The sequence below is a fragment of the Pan troglodytes genome, chromosome 15 (genome assembly GCF_028858775.2).
Source record: "Pan troglodytes isolate AG18354 chromosome 15, NHGRI_mPanTro3-v2.0_pri, whole genome shotgun sequence".
Classification (NCBI taxonomy): domain Eukaryota; kingdom Metazoa; phylum Chordata; class Mammalia; order Primates; family Hominidae; genus Pan; species Pan troglodytes.
In genome coordinates, this window is record NC_072413.2 from 50,694,160 (window position 1) to 50,719,156 (window position 24,997).

General features: G+C 42.1%; 1 protein-coding gene across 2 annotated transcripts in view; it reads right to left on the reverse strand.

Annotated features, from left to right (window-relative positions):
* Window positions 1–13,682, reverse strand: part of ERO1A (endoplasmic reticulum oxidoreductase 1 alpha) — a 59,010-nt gene extending 45,328 nt beyond the window's left edge. For both annotated transcript variants that reach the window (XM_063792912.1, XM_509950.8), the window contains exons 1-3: window positions 13,331–13,682; window positions 1,726–1,845; window positions 246–329 (exon numbers count right to left, since the gene is read on the reverse strand). In XM_063792912.1, coding sequence (XP_063648982.1) covers window positions 246–329; window positions 1,726–1,845; window positions 13,331–13,444 — 318 coding nt within the window. In that variant the 5' untranslated portion in view covers window positions 13,445–13,682. The remainder of the gene's footprint in view (window positions 1–245; window positions 330–1,725; window positions 1,846–13,330) is intronic.
* Window positions 13,683–24,997: the final 11,315 nt, after the last annotated feature.

Genomic DNA, 24,997 nt, shown 5'->3' on the forward strand with positions numbered 1-24,997 from the left:
GTTTTATTGGCTGCCTTTAAAAAGTTGTAATGGGCCGGGTGCAGTGGCTCACACCTGTAATCCCAGCACTCTGGGAGGCTAAGGCAGATGGATTGTTTGAGCCCAGAAATTCAAGACCAACCTGGGCAACATAGTGAAACCTCATCTCTATTTTTTCAAAAAAACATTCTTAAATAAAACAAAACAAAAAGTTATAATGAATGAAAAAACATGTAACAGTTTTTAAATGTATACATGGTTCTTACAGATTGACATGGTTTGACAGCACAGTCCCTTCTTCCACACTGGCTGATGTCATTCCAGAAAGGACATGGCCTCTTCAGGTTTACCTGTAAAATAATAATAGAAAAAAAATTATAAAAATCAGAATCCCAAAATTATAATTGACAGTTACAAATTATGGTGCTATAACTTGGTCATGTTATCAGTTGCAAATACAGTATTTCTTCCACCTATCTGTCGCCAGTTTATAACAACTGCATAAATGTGAGGCTGGTATAAGTAAATTGGTAGACTTGGTTAGAAAGACACAGACTGGGCTGGGCACAGTGGCTTATGCCTATAATCCCAGCACTTTGGGAGGCCGAGGCGGGTGGATCACCTGAGGTCAGGAGTTTGAGACCAGCCTGGCCAACGTGGTGAAACCCCGTCTCTACTAAAAATACAAAAATTAGCGAGGCCTGGTGGCAGGTGCCTGTAATCCTAGCTACTCGGGAGGCTGAGGCAGGAGAATCACTTGAACCCAGGAATCGAAGGGCGCAGTGAGCCAAGGTCATGCCACCACACTCCAGCCTAGATGACAAGAGCGAGACTTTGTCTCAAAAAAAAAAAAAAAAGAAAAAAAAGACACAGATTGGGCTGGGCAAGGTGGCTGACGCCTGTAATCCCAATACTTTGGGAGGCTAAGGCAGGTGGGTTACCTGAGGTCAGGAGTTCAAGACCAGCCTGGCCAGCATGGCAAAACCCCATCTCCACTAAAAATACAAAAATTAGCCAGGTGTGGTGGCAGGTGCCTGTAATCCCAGTTACTCGGGAGGCTGAGGCAGGAGAATTGCCTGAACCCAGGAGGCGGAAGTTGGCAGTGAGCAGAGATCATGCCACTGCACTCCAGCCTGGGTGACAAAGCAAGATTCTGTCTCAAAAAAAAAAAAAAAAAAGACACAGACTGCCACTAAATAGACCCTGAACAGATGGCAACTAGGAGCCAAAGTAGCTCGACTCACATTCTTTTCAAACAAGAAAGAGTTAACAGGTAGAGGATAGACAATTGTAAACTGACTACAACTAAATACTCCATTGATCAGGTTTTCTAAACTCTTCTAGTAGATATCTCAAGATAAAACAGCACAAGTGATTTGTTTAAATAATATAGGTCAGGATAAAGTCATGATTCTACAAAAAATATTTAATTATTTTAATTAATTGAAGCCAATCTGATGTTTTAGAAAATTATGATCTCACCATTTTGATAACAATATATAATAATTTCTGTCCTAACTTCAATTTAACCAACTAGGTTCTAACTCTAGAGTGTAAAATTCAGTTATTAAAATTATCCAATGGATGGTTTCAGAATCACATGCTTCACTCTTATGAACTGAATTTTCTTAATAAAGCCTATATCAATTTTAAATAACAACTACAATTTTGAAGCTCAGTAATTCTTAAGAAAATCTAATTATCCATTTAAAGTATTCATATATAAAAAATTAAAATTAAAAATACCTTGTAATACCTAAAGTAGTCACTTTCAAGAAGTTTTTGTAGTCTTGGGAAAAGCCTGTAGTTATTAAATCTATCAATGGTTTCCACATCACAGGTACAATCATCCAAGTAACCACTAACCTGTTACAAAGAAAATGAAATATTAAATTGAAATGTCCTAAATGCAACAGGGTTCTTTTTCCTCATATGGTTGTTACGAAACAGCCCCCTACTCAACCAGTCCTTATCCTCCCTCCTCCCACATAGTTTCTTGAGATGGGGTATGACAATAATCTAGTAATACTGCTGCTCTTGCTATATACCGAGGAATGGAAGGTGTGCAGAGCTCATCACACACACACACACACACACACACACACACAGAGAGAGAGAGTTGGTCCCCTGGCAACCTTTATTTTGTAACTCTGCCCTCCAGGCCATAGTTGACCTGACCAAGGGTAGGCATCCAACTCAAACCAGGTCATGGTCCCCTCTCCAGGATCCTAGAATTGAGAATAACAGGGAAAGATGTCTCCCTGTGGCTAGACCAGTAAAACAAATACTCCATCATGTGAACTGAGGAGCACATGATCCAGTTGGCAAAGAGAGGAAAAGTTTTAAAAGATACACAAAGCTTGATTGTCCTCAGAATTCTTGGGGGGCAAAAAAAGATACACAAAGAAGCAGAGGTAGGAGATAGAGAGTATATGCTACTTGGATATCTGAGGGGTTTCCAGCTCCCACTTCCACTGTCCTTCCTGAGGCACAGCTGCATTCCCATCCTTAGCTTTCAGTAAGGATCTAACAATCCTCAAATATTGGGCTGTAACAATTTCTTAAAGGTTTGGAATGGTGCTTAGAAACCACTTATCATTAGTAACAATGAAACAGCAAACTGACCTCAAAGTCAATCCTGCTCTTCAAATATTTAAAGCTAATGTCTTAATGGTATGTACTAAATCAAGCTACTAAATGCACATATCCTAGGATACAATGGTAATGATAATAAATATTATCAATTATGAAACTAGAATTCTTTTTTTTTCTTTTTTTCACCAGTGTTACCTGCCAAATTACACTAAAATTCTTAGATGTTTATTTGAGCTAGAAAAACATCTAATAGAATTAAAGATTGCTTTAAGAAACAAATATATCATGATTCCAAAAACAAAAACAAACAAACTTAGGAAAAAAATGTTAAATATAGCATGCTCCAGAAAAGAGATCTTTATACTTTGGTCTAGATATCTGCATTTTAAACTACTTTGGATTATATTTTAGGAAGATCTATAGCCTAGAAATAAATAATTTAAAAATCTACTGATAAGGAAGCCAATCAATAATACTCTATTGAAATACTGAATTAAGATTCAGTATTTCAGAACACTGTAAAATCCTAAACTTTCTTTTGAGAATATCACAAAAGAGTAATGGAAATTTTTCACCTAAAAGAAATAAGAATACTTTGGATGACAACAGCAATATTCAAGAAGAACTTTTTACTGCTTTTCCCACTCTTACTTGTTTTGGACTAATTCAGTTTCTAGAAATCAGATCTACATATTTTGTCATGTAATAACTATTTTCATTTCATATGCAAATTTGTCCTTGTTTCCTACTAAAAATTCTCTGAATACACAAGAATCTCAGAGTCCTAATTTTGGATACCAACAACACAAAGTACTTCTAACCTAAATGATATGATTTTTCAAACTTTCTTTTCAACCTTAAGAGCAGAACTTCTAGGGACAAAAAATAGCTGTTTCTCCCCTTTGATATGAATTATTATGCAAAGAATGACAGACAGAGAGAGTGCAAAGGCCAAAGGGACATATGCAAAGTAGAGACATTAAGTTACAAAAAGAAACACATGAAAAACTTGAGAGCAAGTTTCAAGGCATCCATTCTTCCCCCTGAGGAATTCATTTTTAAGGTTAAAATATATCTTCAAGCCTCAGCTCAGTATCACCTTTTTCAGGAAGCTGTCCTTCCAGTACTCCTTACCACCCGCTGGGTTAAATGCCTCTCCCAGCTGCTCCCAAGACACTCCACACACTATTATCTAAGTATTACTGTACCTCACAGCAGTGAATTTATCTATTTTACCCTGCCCACTAGAGTATAAAATCCTTGAGTGAAAAATCATATACTTCCAGAAAGCACACAGTAGATGCTCAATAATTATTTGTGGCCTGTAATCCCAGCACCCTGGGAGGCCAAGGCAGGAGGATCACTTGAGGTCAGGAGTTGAAGACCAGCCTGACCAACATGGTGAAGCCCCATCCCTACCAGAAACATAAAAATTAGCCGGGCATGGTGGCCCATGCCTGTTGTCCCAGCTACTTGGGCGCCTGCGGCAGGAGAATCGCTTGAACCCAAAACGCAGAGGTTGCAGGGAACCAAGATCACACCACTGCACTGCACTCCAGCCTCGGCAACAAAGTGAGATTCTGTCACAAATAAATTATTACTATTTGTGGAAGAGGTGGGTGAATGAATGAATGTTGTCCATTGTCACTCATCACTGGAGACCAGCACCACACTGTCTCATTAAACATATCTAGCACCATGTCACCTAATGGTGTGCTCAGTGCCCCAGAGTACACAAGCACAGGAGGCAGAAACACACATAGCAAGTAAAGCAAGCAGCAAAGGTAAACACCTTTTGTGTCTATCATTCTTCCTATCTCTATCCTAATGACAAAGGAAGCTCTAAGAAGCCCCAAACCAGAAAGAAATGCAAAAATCCTCCAGAGCAGAGGTGGCATATAGCCAAGAGACCTCAAAGGGAAAGAAGGCAGGATAAATGGTAGATTTTAAAATGTTCTTGGCTGGGCACAGTGGCTCACGCCTGTAATCCCAGCACTTTGGGTGGCCGAGGCAGGCGGATCACAAGGTCAAGAGATCGAGACCATCCTAGCCAACATGGTGAAACCCTGTCTCCACTAAAAATACAAAATTAGCTGGGCATGGTGGCACATGTCTGTAGTCCCAGCTGCTCAGGAGGCTGAGGCCAGAGAATCGCTTGAACCGGGGAGGCAGAGATTGCAGTGAGCCAAGATCACACCACTGCACTCCAGCCTGGGTGACAGAGCGAGACTCCATCTCAAAAAAAAAAAAAAAAAATGTCCTGCCCCTTCCTGAAATATGGAGTAGGAGATATTCTTAACTACAACCACAGGTAGCAGGGCTACTAAGGGAGTATAATAAGGGTGGCAGGAGTTTCAATGGATGAAGACAGCTCAGTAAAGGAAAGACAGGAAGATTATCGGAAATCCATGCCATCTGACAACTCAGATAAGCCTGCCAACCTGATCCCTGGGAGACAGTCTGGCAAAGATGGCAGCAGGACCAGTTCTAGAAACCAGAGAACAAAGCATGTTACTAGAATAGAATCTCAGGCTCACGCCTGTAATCAGCACTTTGGGAGGCCAAGGTTTGTAGGTCTCTTGAGCCCGGGAGTCCCAGATCAGCCTGAGCAACATGGTAAAACCCTGTCTCAACTAAAACTACAAAAAAAAATTAGCCAGGCATGGTGGCATACGCCTGCAGTCCCCACTGCTCAGGAGGCTGAGGTGGGAGGATGGCTTGAGCCTGGGAAGTCGAAGCTGTGGTGAGCTGAGATTGCACCACTGCACTCCAGCCTGGGCAATGGGAGTGAGACCCTGTCTCAAAAAACAAAAAAGAATAGAGCCTCAGGAAAGGGCTAAGGTAAAATACAGTTAATAGACACAGAACAGGATCCTGGAAACAAAGCAAAATCCTATTACCTCAACTAAGACCAAAGACAGGTGCCAACCTGGAACAGGGAGGACTGGATGTTGTTTCAGGATGTGCTAAGGCTGCCTAAATAACTACTACATGGAACAATGCAGGTAAGGGGGAAAATTACTACGCTATATCCCAAAGTAAAACAGAACTCTGACCTACCATAGGAATCTAAATTTTTTAAAATGCTAATGTGTTTTAAAGGTTAGTATCCTAACGTTTGAGGCTAACTGCTCTAGGCTTCAAGTAATGATAGCTTTTGGTAGAGGGCCAATCTAATAAGCAGAGATAAGAAGGCCCCAGTTGAGGAACGGTAAATAGGAGGACCAAGGTAGGCCTGACAAGTAACATGGACCACTTCAAAATTCCAGCCTTTTGTTCAAGCATGGTGGCTCACACGTGTAATTCCAGCACTTCGAGAGGTGAAGGCAGGAGGGTTGCTTGAGCCCAGGAATTTGACACCAACCTGGGCAACACAGTGAGGCCCTATCTCTACAAAAAAATAAAATAACTAGCCAGGCATTGGGTGCACATCTGTAGTCCCAGCCACTTAGGAGGCTAAGGTGGGAGAATCGCTTGAGCCAGGGAGGTTGAGGCTGCAGTGAGCCATAATCATGCCAATGTACTCCAGCCTAAATGACAGAGCAAGACCTTGCCTCAAAAAAAAAGAAAAGAAAAAAAAAAAAAAGTCCTAGTCTTTTAAGAGTTAGAAAGCCTTGGAAGGCTTTCTATTACAATCTCCCAAGCAAAACAGCAAATCCCTCCATTCACATCCCTCAAGGAACAGGTAGTGTGTAACAATAGTTAGCATGTATGTTCTAATATCAGACCTCCTTAGGTTTGAATCCCATCTCTGCCAGTCATTAGTTTTTCACTTTATCCCAGTTATTTAACCTCTCCAGGCCTTGGTTTCTCATCTTAATAGAAAATAGTAATAGTTTTCATCTCAAAGAGTTGATACCAAGATAAATAATACAAAGTAAATTGTCAGTACATGTTAATCATTATGATTACCCTACTTCTACTTAAATGCTTCAATGAAAGGGAAGCATGTATTACTTCCCAAAGCAGCACATGGCATTTTCATAATGAATAAGAAAAATACAGCCAAATTTGCAGCTAAAATTCCCCAAAAATTTGACATCTGTAGCCCCAATGGAACAAAGAACTAGATAACCAACAGTTAGCTGTGGAGGGAGCCTCAATTACCTTCTCTGTTGACTCTGTTTGATTTGACCAAATGCAAAAGGCAGGATAAAGGAAAATTACCACGTACCGCTTGTTCACTACTCTCATGTCAGAGGTATCCTTTAATTTGCAATGAAAGACAAAACAACACTTTCTAAAGTTTTCTTGTATACCAATATATTCTAGTCTTATTATACATTACCATTTTATTTTTTCACACAAAGCACTATAAGAATATATTCCTCATATACTTTTTTTTTGAGACGGAGTTTTACTCTTATTGCCCAGGCTGGAGTGCAATGGTGCAATCTCAGGTCACTGCAACCTCTGCCTCCCAGGTGCAAGAGACTCTCCTGCGTCAGCCTCCCAAGTAGCTGGGATTACAGGTGCCTGCCACCATGCCCGGCTAATTTTGTATTTTAGCAGACACAGGGTTTCACCATGTTGGTCAGGCTGGTCTCAAACTCCTGACCTCAGGTGATCCACCCGCCTCAGCCTCCCAGAGTGCTGGGATTACAGGCATGAGCCACTGCGCCCGGCCCTCATATACATTTTTTATGAAATACCTTTTAAACATGCTCAAAGTGTGAATTAGGAAAGTGAAAGAAATAAAAGGTATCCAAATAAAAAATATGTAAAATTGTCTCTTTTTGCAGATGACATGATCTTATATATAGAAAATCCTAAAGACTCCACCAGAAAACCATTAGAATAAATTCAGCAAAATTACAAGATACAAAATCAACATACAAAAATCAATTGTGCTTCTACACACTAACAATGAACTATCCAAAAAAAAATTAAGAAAACAATTCTATTTAGAATAGAATGAAAAAGAATAAACTACTTAGGAATAAATTTAACAAGGAGAGGACGATCAGTATGCTGAAAACTATAAAGCAGTGATTAAAAAAACTGAAGATTACACAAATAAATGGAAAGATATCCCATGTTCATAAATTGAGAGAATTAATATTGTTAAAATGCCCATACCACCCAAAGTGTTCTGCAGATTCAATGCGATTTCTATCAAAACTCCAATGGCATTTTTCACAAAAATAGAAAAAAAAATTGTAAAATTTGGATGGAACAGCAAAAGACCCCAAGTAGCTATAGCAATTTTGCAAGAACAAACCTGGAAGCAGCATACTTTGTAATTTCAAATTACATTACAAAGCTACAGTCATCACAACAGTGTTGTATCAGCATAGAAACACATACATAGACCAATGGAAAACAATAGAAAGCCCAGAAATAAACCCACACATGTCTGGCCAACTAATCTTTGACCAAGACCAAACAATGGGAAAGCACAGTCTTGTCAATAAATGGTGGTGGGAAAACTGGATATCCATGTGCAAAAAAATGAAATTGGATCTTTATCTTACAACACACACAAAAGTCAACTCAAAGCTGATTAAAGACTTAAATGTTAGCCCTGAAACACCAAGACTCCTAGAAAAAAACATAGGAGAAAAGCTCCATGACATTAGTCTTGGCAATGATTTTTTATGTGACACCAAGAAGACCAGCAATAAAAGCAAAAATAAGTAAGTGGGACTACATGCAACTAAAATGTTTCTATGTAACAAAGAAACAAGCAACAAAATGAAAAGGCAACCTACAGAATGGGAGAAAATATTTGCAGACCATCTGTCTGACAAGATGTTATTATCCAAAATATAAAAGGAACTCATACAACTCAACAACAAAAAAACAAATAACCCAATTAAAAATGGGCAAGGGCCGGGCACAGTGGCTCGTGTCTATAATCCCAGCACTTTGGGAGGCCAAGGAGGGCAGATCACCTGAGGTCAGGAGTTCAAAATCAGCCTGGCCAACAGGGCAAGGTGGCGGGTGCCTGTAGTCCCAGCTACTTGGGAGGCTGAGGCAGGAGAATCACTTGAACCCAGGAGGCAGAGTTTGCAGTGAGCCAAGATCACGCCACTGCACTCCAGCCTGAGTGACAAAGCGAGACTCTGTCTCAAAAGAAAAAAAAAGGATAAGGACCTTTTATATATCAAAACATTATGTGGTACACCTTAAATATATGCATTTCTTTTTTCTTTTGACACGCAGTTTTGCTCTTGTCGTCCAGGCTGGAGTGTGATGGTGCGATCTCACCTCACCACAACCTCTGCCTCCCGGATTCAAGCAATTCTCCTGCCTCAGCCTCCTGAGTAGCTGGGATTACAGGCATGTGCCACCACGCCCAGCTAATTTTGTATTTTTAGTAGAGATGGGGTTTCTTCATGTTGGTCAGGCTGGTCTCAAACCCCCAACCTCAGGTAATCCACGTGCCTCAGCCTCCCAAAGTGTTGGAATTACAGGCGTAAGCCACCACACCCAGCCAATATATGCAATTTTTATGTGTCAATTATACCTCAATAAAGGTGGAGAGAAATACATAAATAAATCAATGTGCTCAAAGTGTGCTGTATTTGGCAAAGAACTTCAGGTGTATTTAATTTTACTGTGTTTTATGACCATAAAAAAAAAACATAAAAAGTACTCATCTGTTGACAGAAGTACACTGGGACAAGTCTGTCAATGGAAGCAGGGAAATACCAAAGATTCCACACCAGGTAGTAGGCACCATCCTAAGGACCTAGAACGCTACAGGTCATTTTGGCTTTAAAGACTTAGTCTTGCCGAAACTTTAAATTGTCAAATGACTGGCAACCATCAGGAAAATATTTCTTCCACACAGTTTATTCAGAAAAGCCTGGAATGCAGCACACACATAGAGTCAGTGGACACCTCTCCAGTGTAACCTGTTTCAAAGATCCCTCTGACTAAGTTATAATCCTGGGCTTATTTCCATCCACCACTCAACATATTAGCAAGTGTCTCTCCCACGGCGCAGCCACCGGGCTAACAATTAAAACCATTGTTTCAACTGACCTAACAAGACACTTGACAGGTTAAATCTACTAAATGCGCTCCAAGCTAAAAAAGATCCATTTTTGGAGTATTTATTTTGGACTCTGAGCTACTCTCCCCTTTCATTAGCCTGACAGAGATTTACCGTGCTCAAATAAGCTATCCTGAGTGTTACTAGCACTAGCCATATTAAGATTGATAAAACATCATTAGCAAGTAAGAGTTTACAAACATCGTGAGCCACCATGCCTGGCCTAGGTTGTATATACAATTCTTACATGAGGTTACATATACAGATTTACAAGTCTAAGGCAATTAATCATTCATTTTGAGCAACTAACACTTAAGCACTATTATCAAAGGAACTTACAACATACAGTGAAAATAATTTTAGCAGGATTTGATATCAACTAACAGGCATATGTAGCAACTGACCAAATTCAAAGACTCAGTTGGAGCTATCAACCAATCTGAAAGATCAGTTCCAGAAAACATGCAAATGGCTTGCTAAGCAGAATAATTTTTAAAATATACTCCTGCTGGCATAGTGCTTGCATCTTATAATTTCCCTAGAACTTGTTGAGCACCAATTATTTACCAGGCTCACTTCTTGGAAGTGTCACACCTTTAATTCATTTTTTGATCTCCCAAAAATTGTTCACAGTAGGTTTCAACATATGCTTGATGAATTTAATCTGATTACTTGTAGAGCTCTACACATTTTAATTCAGTGACTTTCTAAGGTCACTGCTCTAGCTCAAATCAGAGCTGACATTCTGTGAACTGAACCCTACTATAAGCCAGGCACCATGCAACAGTGTGACGATGGATGGGGATGTGGTAACCCAAGGCAGATGTGATAAGAGGGACAGGCAACAGGAAGAAAAGATAAAACTATTACCAAAACAATCAACGGGACTGTGCAGCTCACTGGATATTGTAAACAGAACCAGAGAAGATTTTAACTTGTATTTCCAAACATCTGGTGAAAATTTAGTTTTTAACTTAGTTTCTAGCAATATTTCCTAACTTGTTTTTTAAGTGCTTAGTATCTGTGCCTCCCACGAATCCCCAATGAACATTATTCACTAAACTATAGCTCTTCAGGGCAGGGATAATGCCATAGTTACTTCTGTGTCCCAAACACTCTGGTCAACGTGCAGAGTGGTTACATTTGTTGAATGAATGATTTGCACCATTTATCTCCCCTTTTCTTTCTCCATTTTTTTTCTTTTCCCTCTCATGCTGTTTCTCTGTGTATGTCTGTCTATATGCTTGCCTCTATTTTTCTCTGCATGTCTATTCATCAGTGCCACCTCTCCTCCCTTCTCCCCCCATCCTCATCCCTTCCACTACTGGCCCTATTGTTTCATTTATAGAATTGGAATTGATAGTCTCTGTTCTTAGTTAAATAGACAACTTTTTTTTTTTTTTTTTTTTTTTTTTTTGCTTAGGCTCCCTCAAATCATGAAATAAGTAGACCATTCTAAATTTCTATTAAAACTGTTTTTTTAACTATATGATCCTCAATTTACTTTTTTTTATTATTATTATTTTGAGGCAGACTCTCACTTTGTCACACAGGCCAGAGTGCACTGGTGCAATCATGGCTTACTGCAGCCTCGATCACTGAAGCAGTGGGCTGGGAAAGGCAGACCCACCCTTAATCTGGGTAGGCACAATCTAATCACCTGCCAGCATGGCTAGAATATAAGCAGGCAGAAAAACGTGAGAGACTGGCCTAGCCTTCCAGCCTACATCTTTCTCCCATGCTGGATGCTTCCTGCCCTCAAATACCAAACTCCAAGTTCTTCAGTTTTGGAACTCAGACTGGCTCTCCTTGCTCCTCGGCCTGCAGACAGCCTATTGCGGGACCTTGTGATCGTGTGAATTAATACTTAATAAACTCCCCTTTATATATATATATATTCCATTGGTTCTATCCCTCTAGAGAACCCAGACTAATACAGACCGGGTCTCCAAGCTGGTCTCGAACTCCTGGGCTCACGCCATCCTCCCACCTCAGTGTCCCAAGTAGCTGAGACCACAGGCGCACACCATCACACCCAGCTTTTTTCTTTTTTTAATTTTTTTTGTAGAGACGGGGGTTTCACTATGTTGCCCATGCTGGTCTTGAACTCCTGGACTCAAGAGATCCTCCCACCTCAGCCTCCCAAAGTGCTGGGATTACAGGCTGGAGCCACCACACCCAGCCCAATTTACTATTTTTCAAGGTTGAGTCTGAAAAGAAACACAGATAGCCACTCTCGTTCTAAAAGAAAAAGAAAGGGGCTTAACAGAATTTTATGTTAGGGAAGTATTTGAATATGAGGGTATTGTGAAACAGGAAAAGTTTAATCACTAGTTAGAAGAAAAAGAAAATAAATGTAAAGAATTTAAAGTTCTCCAATTCTAAGCAGAACTCCAAAAAGGTTATCAAGGGAAAAAAAAGTAAAAGTTGAAGAGTTCAACATGTACTTTTATTCCAGTATCCAAATCTCCAGAATGTAGCTGAAAATGTTACATTGGACATCTTCTTTCCGTAAAGAGTATTTTATTTTAAAGTCACATTTCTATCTTATTTTTTAAATGTTTAATCTCGGTGTTGCGTTATATTTCTAATCAGAAGAAAAATGACCCTTTTTCCTGTTAAGTACTTGATTGTGTGTCGTTTGTAATGATTGAAGGTAAAGGACTTTTCAATGTCTCAGTTGTAAAGTAGCAATTTTCTTTCAACTTCCCTTAGTTTCCTAGATAACACTCACCTCAACTCCCAAATCACTCAGCAAAACAACAAAATCCAAGAATGTAAAGTAGTGAAAGAGAAACCTTTCATAATATTTAAATGCATCTTTCCTTTGACATGGTATCATGCCCCTAAACACATAAAATGGTATTTCTGATAATAAATTAATAGCAAAATCCACTTAGGAATAACATGGATGCCTAACCCTTAATTTTGTATAAAACGTAATTTTTATCAACAGAGTCAACCAAAAAGTGGCTTTGACAAGAGTAATCACATTGAAATACTAGATACTGAAGATAATGGAAAACTGTAAGTTTCTCTCAATTTTTTGCTCAAGAAACCACATCTCTTACAGAAGGAAATGATCATAATCCGCTTTTAATTAAACTTGTGCACTGAAGAATAAGGACCTTCCTCCCAATTCGTACCAGCTTAACGGGTGTCACGATAAGAGAATCTCATTACATTCGAGAAAAAGAGCACACAGGACCAGAAACCAGAGGGCAACTGCAGTCCCAAAGACATCAGGTAGTTGGGCTTACACACAGAAAAACCGCAAGCAGCCATTCTTCCGCCTAACATCGAAATCTGAGATCAGCCCACAAACGTCTTAGCCAGAAAGGCTGGCGAAATGCACGCAGCACAGGTACTGGGTACACAAGTTCCTGGTCAAGAGAGAAGTGAGAAAGATCCAGGTTCTGTGAAAATAGCAAATACTGGCAGTGCATTATACACTGTGCACACTCTCCCCGGGCAGATAAGACCAACAAAGATGCATAAACCCACTCAACCGCGTGCACCCAACCCCTCTCCAGGTCTGAGGCACCGGAGGGCGCGGCGACGTCCAGGCTGCCGTGGAGGCCCGGTCCACGCCAAGCCAGACTCAGTCCCGGCCACCGGGCAGCAGCACCGGAGTCTCATTCCCGGTGGGAAGAGATGCAAGGACGCACCCCCAGCCGCTCACCCGCCAGGGCGTGCGGGACAGTGCACGCCGCGGAGGGCGCCGGGACCCTCAGCACCAACGCGCACATCGCTCACCTGGCAGAAGCACCTCTGTGCCGCTGTCTCCGGGGGCTGCTCCTCTCCGTGGCCCAAGCTGAGCAGCCACACGGCGCCCAGGAGGCCAAACAAGAATCCCCAGCCGCGGCCCATTGCAGCTCCGGCAGCTTGTCGCCCCACGCTTGGGAGGCCAGTCCGCACGCTCGGTCGCGGGCCGTGCGCCCTCAGATGAAGCCCGTGCGGGCCGGCCCCAGCGGCGCCCCACCTCCGGGCCGCCTCCCAGGCCCGCCTCGGCCCTCCTGCCTCTCAGCGATCGCCACCTCGCGACCCTGCCTGTGGACGTGCCGCGGCGCCCGCGCCGGCAGCCCGGGGCCTCGGACCGGTTCCTTCCCGCCGCGTGAGGCTGACGCACCGACCAGCTTCCCGGCTCGGCCCCGCCCGGTCCGCTGCGCCCGCGCCCGTCCCCGCCCCCGGCTCCCTGACGCCCCCGGCCTGGAGACGCAACCCGGCGCGCACAACCCCAGGCCCTGCGCGGGAGTCGGGGGTCCTTCCAGTTCCCAGAGCGAGAGCGAAAGCCGGAGGGGCCTGTATTTTCCTGCGGGGTTGGGGGGCGGGGGGTGCCCGCCCCGCGCCGCCCCGCCCAGCCCCAGCCCGCTCACTCCCGGCCAATCCTTCCGTATCTCAATGCGAGACAATCAAATCGTACGAATTACGTGTCCACCGTGTTCCCGGCGGAGTCTTAAAGCTGAAAGGGATATTAGAGAGCATCTAGACCAGGGCAGCATATGTCATTTATATTTTTAGTAGCCACAGCAGAAGAGTAAAAACAGGTACATTTTATTTTTAAAATATTTTTATTTAACCCCGAATGTGCAAAATATTATTTCAAAATATAACCAACATTAAGTTTATTCATAAGATATTTGACTTTTTTTGTCTTTGAAATCCAGTGTGTATTGGATGCGAACTAGACCCATTTCATAGTCAAATGTGGCTGGCTAGTGCCCACTGTATTAGACAGCGAGGGTGGAAGCCACCCGCTCATATGATAGGAAGAAATAGGCCTAGAGAAGTGAGGTAAGGTGAGCAAGGATTGGAGGTCCTCTGATACCCAGTCCTGGTCTTTTAACATTCAGAGTTGGGACTAGTCTATCCGCTTTTTTTTTTTTTTTCCAGACAGGGTCTCCCTGGGTCACCCAGGCTGGCCTGCAATGATGCGATCGCGGCTCACTGCAACCTCGAACTCCTGGGCTCAAGCGATCCTCCCACCTAAGCCTCCTGAGTAGCATGAACTACAGGCGTGCACCACCACGCCTGGCTAATTTTATTTTTAGTAGAAACGAGGTTTCACCATGTTGCCCAGGCTGGTCTCAAACTCCTCAAGAGCGATTCTCCCGCCTCAGCCTCCCAAAGTGCTGGGATTACTTTTTTTTTTTTTTTTTTTTTTTTTTTGAGGTGGAGTCTCGCTCTGTCGCCCAGGCTGGAGTGCAGTGGCGTCATCTTGGCTTACTGCAATCTCTGCCTCCCAGGTTCAAGAGATTCTCCTGCCTGAGCTTCCCCAGTAGCTGGGATTACAGGCGTAAGCCACCACACACTCGGCTAATTTTTGTATTTTCAGTAGAGAAGGGGTTTTGCCATGTTGGCCAGGCTGGTCTCTAACTCTGAGCTCAGGTGACCCACCCATCTCAGCCTCCCAAAGTGCTAGAATTGCAGGCATGAGCCACTGCACCTGGCCTTACTTTTTGTTTTTTGTTTGTTTGTTTGTTTGTTTGTTGTTTTAAGAAGACTTTTTTTTGAGACACTCTCACTTCCTCACCCAGGCTGGAGTGCAGTGGCGCAATCTCGGGTCACTGCAACCTCCGCTTCCCGGGTTCAAGTGATTGTTACGCCTCAGCCACCCGAGTAGCTGGGATTACAGGCCTGCGCCACCATACCCAGCTAACTTTTGTATTTTTAGTAGACATGTGGTTTCACCATGTTGGCCAGGCTGGTCTCGAACTCCTGACCTTAAGTTATCTGCCTGCCTCTGCCTCCCAAAGTGCTGGGATTACAGGTGTGAGCCACTTCACCAAGCCTAAGAAGGTAGTTTCTAGGTGAAACTGGCAGCTTTCCGACATCTTGCATGCACATTAAATGTTGAAATAGTTCAAATGACTTAAACTCATGTATTTTACTGCAAACCCTAGAGCTCTGCCTATCACTGCCAAGTAGACATGTAGTAAAAGTCAACAACCCATCTGAGATCCTGATGGACCTGAGAAGCTCTAATTCTAGTATCTACAACATGTCACATGTACATATTAATACAATCTCCCTCCTAACCTGAAAGCTTTTCTTTTTTTTTTTTTTTTTTTTTTTTTTGAGATAGATTCTCACTCTGTCGCCAGGCTGGAGTGCAGTGGCGCAATCTTGGCTCACTGCAAATCCAGCTCCTGGGTTCAAGTGATTCTCCTGCCTCAGCCTCCTGAGCAGCTGGGACTACAGGCGCGTGCCACCACGCCCAGCTAATTTGTTTGCATTTTTAGTAGAGACAGGGTTTCACCATGTTAGCCAGGATGGTCTCAACCTCCTGACCTCGTGATTCGCCTGCCTTGGCCTCCCAAAGTGCTGAGGTTACAGGCGTGAGCCACCGCACCTGGCCAAAAGCTCTTTTTCATATTCCTATATACAGGCCCCAGTTATCCTTTTTAGGGCCAGACCCAGGTCATGTTCTCCCTGTCTTAAGTCGTCTTCCTGGTTTCCTCCTAACCCAGTTCCAGTCTCTCAATGATTTCAATTCAGTAAACTTACTCTGTGACAAGCTGAGCTTGACATTTGGGATACAAAGATGTATAAGGTCCAGTTCCTACACTTGGAGAGACATCCATGGAACTTAGTATGTACTTTTTTAAAAATATTTAATTGACAAATAATAATTGTGTATATTTATAGGATACAATGGGATGTTTTGATCTATGCATACATTGTAGAAAGATTAAATAAAGCTTATTAACAGATACATTGCCTCACCAACTTTTCATTTTTCATTGATGAGAACATTAAAAAATTATTCTTTTAGCAATTTTGCAATTCTTATTAACTGTGGTCACCATGCAGTGCATTAGATCACTGAAACTTATTCCTGCAGTCTAACTGAAACTTTGCACCCTTTGACCAACATCTCCCCTTTCCCCATCCTCCCTGCCCACCGGCCTCTGGTGACTACCTTTCTACTGTTTCTATGAGATAAACTTTTTTAGATTCCACATGTAAGTGAGATTATGTGGTAATTGTCTTCTTGTGCCTGGCTTATTTCACTTGGTATCATGGCCTCTAGGTTAATCCATATTGTCACAAATTACAGAATTTCCTTCTTTTTTTTTTTTTTGAGAAGGAGTCTCGCTCTGTCACCCAGCCTGGAGTGCAGTGGCACGATCTCGGCTCACTGCAAGCTCCGCCTCCCGGGTTCACGCCATTCTCCTGCCTCAGCCTCCCAAGTAGCTGGGACTACAGGCGCGCCTGCCACCACTCCCGGCTAATTTTTTGTATTTTTAGTAGAGACGGGGTTTCACCATGTTAGCCAGGATGGTCTCGATCTCCTGACCTCGTGATCTGCCCGCCTCGGCCTCCCAAAGTACTGGGAAGAATTTCCTTCTTTATGGCTGTATAGTAGATATATATATATATATATATATACACACACATACATACACACACACAAGATTCTCTTTATCCATTCATCTCTCGATGAACACTTAGGTTGTTCCTATATCTTGGCTATTGTAAATAATGCAGAAATGAACATGGGAGTATAAGAAACAAATCAATGTTATGAAAATAGTCTGATTTTTAAAAAGCAGCAAAGGATCTGAACAGTTATTTTTCAAAAAAAGACATACAAATAGCCAACAGGTATAGGAAAAAAATGCTTAATATCTCTAATCATCAGGGAAATGCAAATTAAAGACACAATGAGATGTCACCTTACACCTGTTAGAATGGCTATTGCCAAAATGATGAATGATAACGGGCGCTGGAAAGGATGTGGAAAAATGGAAACACTTGTACACTGTTGGTGGGAATGTAAGTTAGTACAGCCATTTTGAAAAATAGTATGGAGGTTCCTCAAAAAACTAAAAATAGGCCGGGCACGGTGGCTCACACCTGTAATCCCAGCACTTTGGGAGGCCGAGGCAGGCAGATCATGAGGCCAGGAGATGGAGACCATCCCGGCTAACACGGTGAAACCCCGTCCCTACTAAAAATACAAAAATTAGCTGGGCGTGGCAGCACGTGCCTGTAGTCCCAGCTACTCTGGAGGCTAAGGCAGGAGAATTGCTTGCACCTGGAAGACAGAGGTTACAGTGAACCGAGATCGCGCCACTGCACTCCAGCCTGGGCAACAGAGCGAGACTCCATCTCACAAAACAAAGCAAACAAACAAACAAAAAACACACACAACTAAAAATAGAATTACCATATGATCCAGCAATCCCACTTCTGGGTGTATATACAAAGGTATTAAAATTGGCGTGTCAGACCGGGCATGGTGGCTCACACCTGACCCAGCAGTTTGGGAAGCTGAGGCGGGCAGATCATTTGAGGTCAGGAGTTCAAGACCAGCCTGACCAACATGGTGAAACCCTGTCTACACTAAAAATACAAAAAATTAGCCAGGCATGGTGGTGTGTGCCTGTAGTCTCAGCTACACGGGAGGCTGAGGTGAGAGAATTTCTAGAACCTGGGAGGCAGAGGTTGCAGTGAGCTGAGATCATGCCATTGTACTCCAGCCTGGGTGACAGAGCAAGACTCTGTCTTAAAAATAAAAATAAAAATAAAAATAAATAAAAATAAAATTTGTATGTCAAAGAAATATCTGCACTCCCATGTTCATTTCAGCATTAGTATATAATCTTTTATGATATTTTCTACTTCATATTTCTTCACTGAATTGTAACATCTTTAAACTTCTTGAGCAGGGATTGTGTTTCAAATGTCCCTGAGACTCCCAGAGATCCTTAACAAGGATCTTGTCTTTGTACATGTTCGTGGAATAAATGAAAATCTTTCATTGGCCACAGTACTAATAAATGAAGATTAGGCCATCAAAAATGAGAAACACAATAAGAAAAGAGGAAATGAATAAAGCCTATGATTTTAGAAGGAAGCAATCTGAATATGAATCAGCTTAACATTTTACCCTAATGCAATGACCTGTAACCTGGGGGAGCTTAAAAATGTCAGTGTTCTCATGATAGAAATTATTTTCCATAAAACTCAAACTCTTTCCCAGAATAAATTTCTAGCAAACTTAGAAAAAGTATCCACTTTTTTTACCTTATTGTCTAGATAATTATAATGTTTTCTTTCAGATTTGTAAGCGATTTTAGAATAAGTAAATACAGTTTTATGTGTGTGATGTGAATATCACTGAAGTGTCCATGAGAATCTTTCAGGCCAGAAGGAAACTCCCTTTGCATGAGTTTGCTTCTTCAAATATACCTGCTCAGGCAATCGTCTCACCTGTGTTAGGGGCCATGAAATCACTGATTCATTAACTATTTAAAGAGCACCCACAGGGTACATAGATCAACCTTTGATTTCTGAAAGCCCAACTTCCCATTCATTACAACTTTGCTAAACAACATTAAATTTTTTAGAGATGAACAAGGTCACAAACTTGTTTTTCTAATACTAGTGATTATAACAATAACATGACTTAGATTTAATGCACACAGCATTTCCTGATGGAATTCTGATTACTGTGTAAATAACAGCTACTATTTTTTTTTTTAATGACCAAAGCAGGAAATGGCTTGAGTCCAGTGTCTCAAAATGGTATGTGGGGATTTCTGTGGGAAGCTTCTCAGTACCCAAACAATTTCTGTCATTGAATAGACTGGAAGAAAACAATTTAAAGGAAATAAATTAGTACAAAGAAAGGCTAAGTAAAAACCTAATGGGTTTAGTGCTGATATTTTTATTAGAATCATTCCTGTCATTAATATTTACTGAATATGGTTGCACACGTGGTATATTACTAGACATTTGTCTCAAGGTGCTTAGAATCATCTGAAGGGGGAAGACATGACACGTAACATCTTCACCTTCTTTACCTCAAATTCCTGAAAGCAAGCTGTATGCAGTCACTGACTTCACTTCTCATTCACTCCTCAACTTCCCACTCACATTTTAACCCATGATGCAGTCTGGTTTCCAGCTCTACTCCCCTGAAACTCCTCTTTACAGGGCCTTCCTATTGCCCAACCCAATGACCAATTTTCATGAAATCTCTGCTGCATTCTGACAATGCTGATTCCTCTCTCCTTTCCTATTGCCCAACCCAATGATCAATTTTCATGAAATCTCTGCTGCATTCTGACAATGCTGATTCCTCTCTCCTTCAATTCGATTTCCTGCACTCCAGCCTGGACAACAAGAGCGAGACTCTGTCTCAAAAAAAAAAGTTTTTTTTTTTTTTTTGAGACAGAGTCTCGCTCTGTCACCCAGGTTGGAGTGCAGTGGCGTGATCTCAGCTCACTGCAAGCTACGCCTCCTGGGTTCATGCCATTCTCCTGCCTCAGCCTCCCAAGTAGCTGGGACTACAGGCACCTGCCACCACACCCGGCTAATTTTTTGTATTTTTAGTAGAGATGGGGTTTCACCGTGTTAGCCAGGATGGTCTCAATCTCCTGACCTCGTGATCCGCCCGCCTCAGCCTCCTGAAGTGCTGGGATTACAGGTGTAAGCCACCGTGCCCGGCCAAAAAAAAATTTTTTTTAATAAAGCAAATAGTATACTGCTTGACATACATAGCCCCACAATGACACAAATATTGGATAGCAATTTAACCAAAATTTACATATATTGCATTCATGGAGGATGCAAGTAGGAAAAGTGGGAGTCTGGAGTAAGGGTGCTAAATCTTTATCTTCCTAATTTGGTCAGAAGATAAATCCCAAAATTTATATATCAAGAAATAGCAGCATAAGGATATTATTTAGAAATACAAAGGTAAGTATAGCAGAAACACATTTAAAAATTAGGGGAGTGGAACTCGGGATTAGAGAAAAGTGAGACAATAGGCACCTCTTTTTCAATTTAATCTTTAGTACTTTTTTAAAAAGCTCTCTTTATGGTATTACTTTATTAAAAGCACATCCCAGAAGCCTAGAAACTCTAACTTCTTTATTTATTTATTTATTTTATTTTTATTATTATTTGAGTTGGAATCTTGCAGTGTCTCCCAGGCTGGAGTATAGTGGCAAGATCTTGGCTCCAGAGACTGCAACCTCTGTCTCCCAGGTTCAAGCAATTCTCCTACCTCAGCCTCCTGAGTAGCTGGGATTACAGGCATGTGCCACCACTTCTGGCTAATTTTTTTGTGTTTTTAGTAGAGACGGGGTTTCACCATGTTGGTCAGGCTGGTCTTGAACTCCTGACCTCAAATGATCCACCTGCCTCGGCCTCCCAAAGTGCTGGGATTACAGGCATGAGCCACCATGCCCGGCCTGAACTCTAACTTCTAATCCTACCTCAACATCTCACTGCTTAGACACAGACACATTAATTTAAGTGCATTTTCTTTCTTTTTTTCTTTTCTTTTCTTTTTTTTTTTTTTTTTTTTTGAGATAGAGTTTCACTCTGTCGCCCAGGCTGGAGTGCAGTTGCGCAAACTCGGCTCACTGCAACCTCCACCTCCCGGGTTCACGCCATTCTCCTGCCTCAGCCTCCAGAGTAGCTGGGACTACAGGCGCCCGCTATCACACCCGGCTAATTTTTTTGTATTTTTTAGTAGAGACGGGGTTTCACCATGTTAGCCAGAATGGTCTTGATCTCCTGACCTTGTGATCCACCCGCCTCAGCCTCCCAAAGTGCTAGGATTATAGGTGTGAGCCACTGCGCCTGGCCTAATTTAAGTGCATTTTCGTAGGTATTTGGAAGTAGACATTTGGGATGAAAAATTTCTAAAAACTTAAGTGTTGTGGCCAATGTGGGAGCAAAAGTAGTTGCTACTTGCCTATTTGACAGTTTCCCAATTTTTCTCTTAAAAATAAATCTGTTCTTGTTGTATTTGTTATCGATCACTGTGTAACAAATTACCCCAAAACTAAATGGCTTCAAACAACAAACATTTATCATCTCATGGTTTTTAGGGACCAGCAATTCAGGAGCAGCTGAACTGAGTTGTGTGACTCAGTCTCTCATGGTGTTGCAATCAATACTAGGGCTGCAGTAATAAAGGCTTGCCTAGAGCCGGAGGATCTCTGCCAGGAACTGCTCACTCATATGGCTGTTGGCAGGAGGCCTTAAGTTCCTGGATGGCTGTTCCTTGCTATGTAGGTCTCTCCATAGATCTGTTGATGTGTCCTCATGCCATGACAACTGGCTCTCCCACAGGGAGTTATCCAAGCGAGAGTCAAAAGGAAGGCTCAACACTTTTTGTGATCTAGTCTCCATCGTTGCGCACTGTCACTTCCACTTTATTTATCAAGAGCAAGTCACTAGGTCCAAGGAAGGGGAATTATGCTCCACCTCTTGAAGTGGAAAGTGTCAAATAATTTGTGTACATATTTTAAAATGACCACACTCATCTGTGCCAAGTTATAGGAAAATAGATTGAGAAACTATCCTTACATGATTTTTGAAGGTCTACATCAATCTCATTACCGTTTGTTATGACATCACTTTTAATGACTCCGAAATAAACTAAGATATGCCCTACCTTCTTTTATCTCTTCCACCCTATATGTTCTAATTTTCATTTTTTGGTCACATTTGTATTTTTCTGTTTTCACTTTATGATATTTTAAGTTCCTTGAGTACTGGTCACATTTCTTAGCCTCTTTATAACTCTGCTTACCTATCTTAGTGCCTGAGATATTCATTCATTCAATATACATATACCTCTTTTATTTCAGACACTGTGCTAGACACTGGGGATCCAATCAGGGGAAATAAATAGTCATAGTCCTTGTTTTCCGAGGGGTTACAGTCCACTGCAGAGAAAAGACTCTAAACATTTAATCACGTTTAAGAATATATAATTACAAGTTGAGCTACGCTTTCAGATGGAGAGGAATACAGTCTTATAGGCATGTATAAAAACGTAACGGCCAGGCGCGGTGGCTCACACCTGTAATCCCAGCACTTTGGGAGGCTAAGGCGGGTGGATCACCTGAGCTCAGGAATTCAAGACCAGCCTGACCAACATGGTGAAAACCCATCTCTACCAAAAATACAAAAATTAGTCGGGTGTGGTGGCGCATACCTGTAGTCCCAGCTACTCTGGAGGCTGAAGCATGAGAATCCCTTGATCCCGGGAGGCGGAGGTTACAGCAAGCCGAGATCGCACCACTGCACTCCAGCCTGGGTGACAGAGTGAGACTCCTGCTCAAAACAAAAAACAAACAAACAAACAAAAAAGTAACAGGGCTAGTGTAGGCATGGGGAAAATAGAAGATTCTTCTGAAGTTGAAATGCTGCCAGATGGGTAAAAGAAAAAGAACAAGGGTTAAGGGACTTTAAAATATTGATGTGATTAATGTTAAAATAACCTATCAGTATGTGCTCATAAATATTTTAAATTGAGCCAAACTGAGCTTTCTTTCTCTGCCTTGTCCTCTCTTCTTTACTTCTTGATGTCAGAGGTGACATGTTTTGGTATGGATGGACTAGTTTGACCAGAGTAGTTGCAACTGAGTGGGAGAAGGGACTATCCCTGCCCAATACAGCTTCCTTGTTCATTGTATACTGCAAGAACCCAGTCACATTTAGAAAAATTGGCCGAACGCGGTGGCTCATGACTGTAATCCCAGCACTTTGGGAGGCCGAGGCGGGCGGATCACGAGGTCAGGAGATCGAGACCAGCCTGACCAACATGGTGAAAGCCTGTCTCTACTAAAAATACAAAAATTAGCTGGGCGTGGTGGTGTGCGCCTGTAATCCCAGCTGTTCAGGAGGCTGAGGCAGGAGAATCACTTGAACCCGAGAGGTGGAGGTTGCAGTGAGCCGAGATCGCGCCACTGCACTCCAGCCTGGCGACAGAGCAAGACTCCAACTCGAAAAAAAAAAAAAAAAAAAAAGAAAAGAAAAAAGAAAAATAGAATGGAATATTCACACAATACCCATGAGAATTGTTCCTAATAAATTTGAAGGCATCCTTTATGTGACTTTGGGTCATTAATTTACAAAAATTTGTACTTTATTTGTATATTTAGGATGTATATATTTAAACTCAAACATTCATGGCCATTGGATAAGGTGAGACCAAATGGAATCTATTTGGAGAATTTTACTCATTTTTTTTGGACAACAATTAATTGTCCCCAGGAACAATGATAGCAAGAGGTATAGCAATGAGGACCTGTAATGCAAAAATTGGAGCCATTACTACCCTTAAAATAAGTATCTATTCAAAAGAACACTATTGTGTACATGCTATGTGGCAGATGTTGTGTTTAGGCACATTATCCTATTTAATACTCATGACAACCCCATTAGATAAGTGCAATTATTATGATCATTTTACAGAGATATTGAGGGAGTATGTAATTTTCCCCAAATCACAAAAATCTGAAAGTTGGCCAGGCGTCGTGGCTCAAGCCTGTAATCCCAACACTTTGGGAGGCTGAGGCGGGCGGATCACTTGAGGTCAGTAGTTGGAGACCAGCCTGGCCAACATGGTGAAACCCCATTCCTACTGAAAATACAAAAATGAGCCGGGCGTGGTGGCGGGCGCCTGTAATCCCAGCTTCTCAGGAGGGTGAGGCACGACAATCGCTTGAACCCGGGAGGCAGAGGTTGCAGTGAGCCAAGATCGCACCACTACACTGCAGCCTGGGTGACAGAGTGAGACACAGACTCAAAAAAAAAAAAAAAAAGAAAAAAAATCTGGCCGGGCGCAGTGGCTCACACCTGTAATCCTAGCACTTTGGGAGGCTGAGGAGGGTGGATCACCTGAAGTCAGCAGTTCGAGACCAGCATGGCCAAGATGGCGAAACCCCGTCTCTACTAAAAATACAAAAATTAGCCGGGCGTGGTGGCGCACACCTGTAATGCCAGCTACTCCGGAGGCTGAGGAAGGAGAATTGCTTGAACTCGGGAGGTGGAGGTTGCAGTGAGCTGAGATCGCGTCACCGCTCAAGCCTGTGCGGCAGGAGCAAGACTCCATCTCAAAAATAAATAAATAAATACATAAATCTGAAGGTTCTATCAGACTTCAAAGTTCCTGCCTCAGCCTACTTCAGCATCTTTATCTTGTACCCCACATCTCTACAACCCACCCCCTACTGGTCTCATTGGCCTCCTTTCTGTTCCTGGAAGTGAGTCAAGCTTTCCACCCACACCCCCCCACCCCACTCCACTCCAGGACTTGCACTGTTTGTTTAGGTTTTCTTCAGTTGTTGCAAGGCTGGCTCCTTCTCATCTCAGATATCTGTTCTAGATTAATTCTTCCCACCATACTTCTCACCGTGTTTTAATTCCTTCACAGTATTTGTTAAACTCTGAAGTTTTTTTATTATTATTTCCTACCAAATGATAAGCAGATCTACCTTTAATACCTCATTCACTGACTGAATGGATGAATAAAACTGTCTACTTCTCCAGCACGTGGAGGTCTTGGACAGTACTGTGTTATAACAAAGGCCATCTGTGTTGTGTCGACAGGCCATCGGAACTCCTTTGAGGTATTACACATTTCCTACTTCACTTCCATCTCAGTTT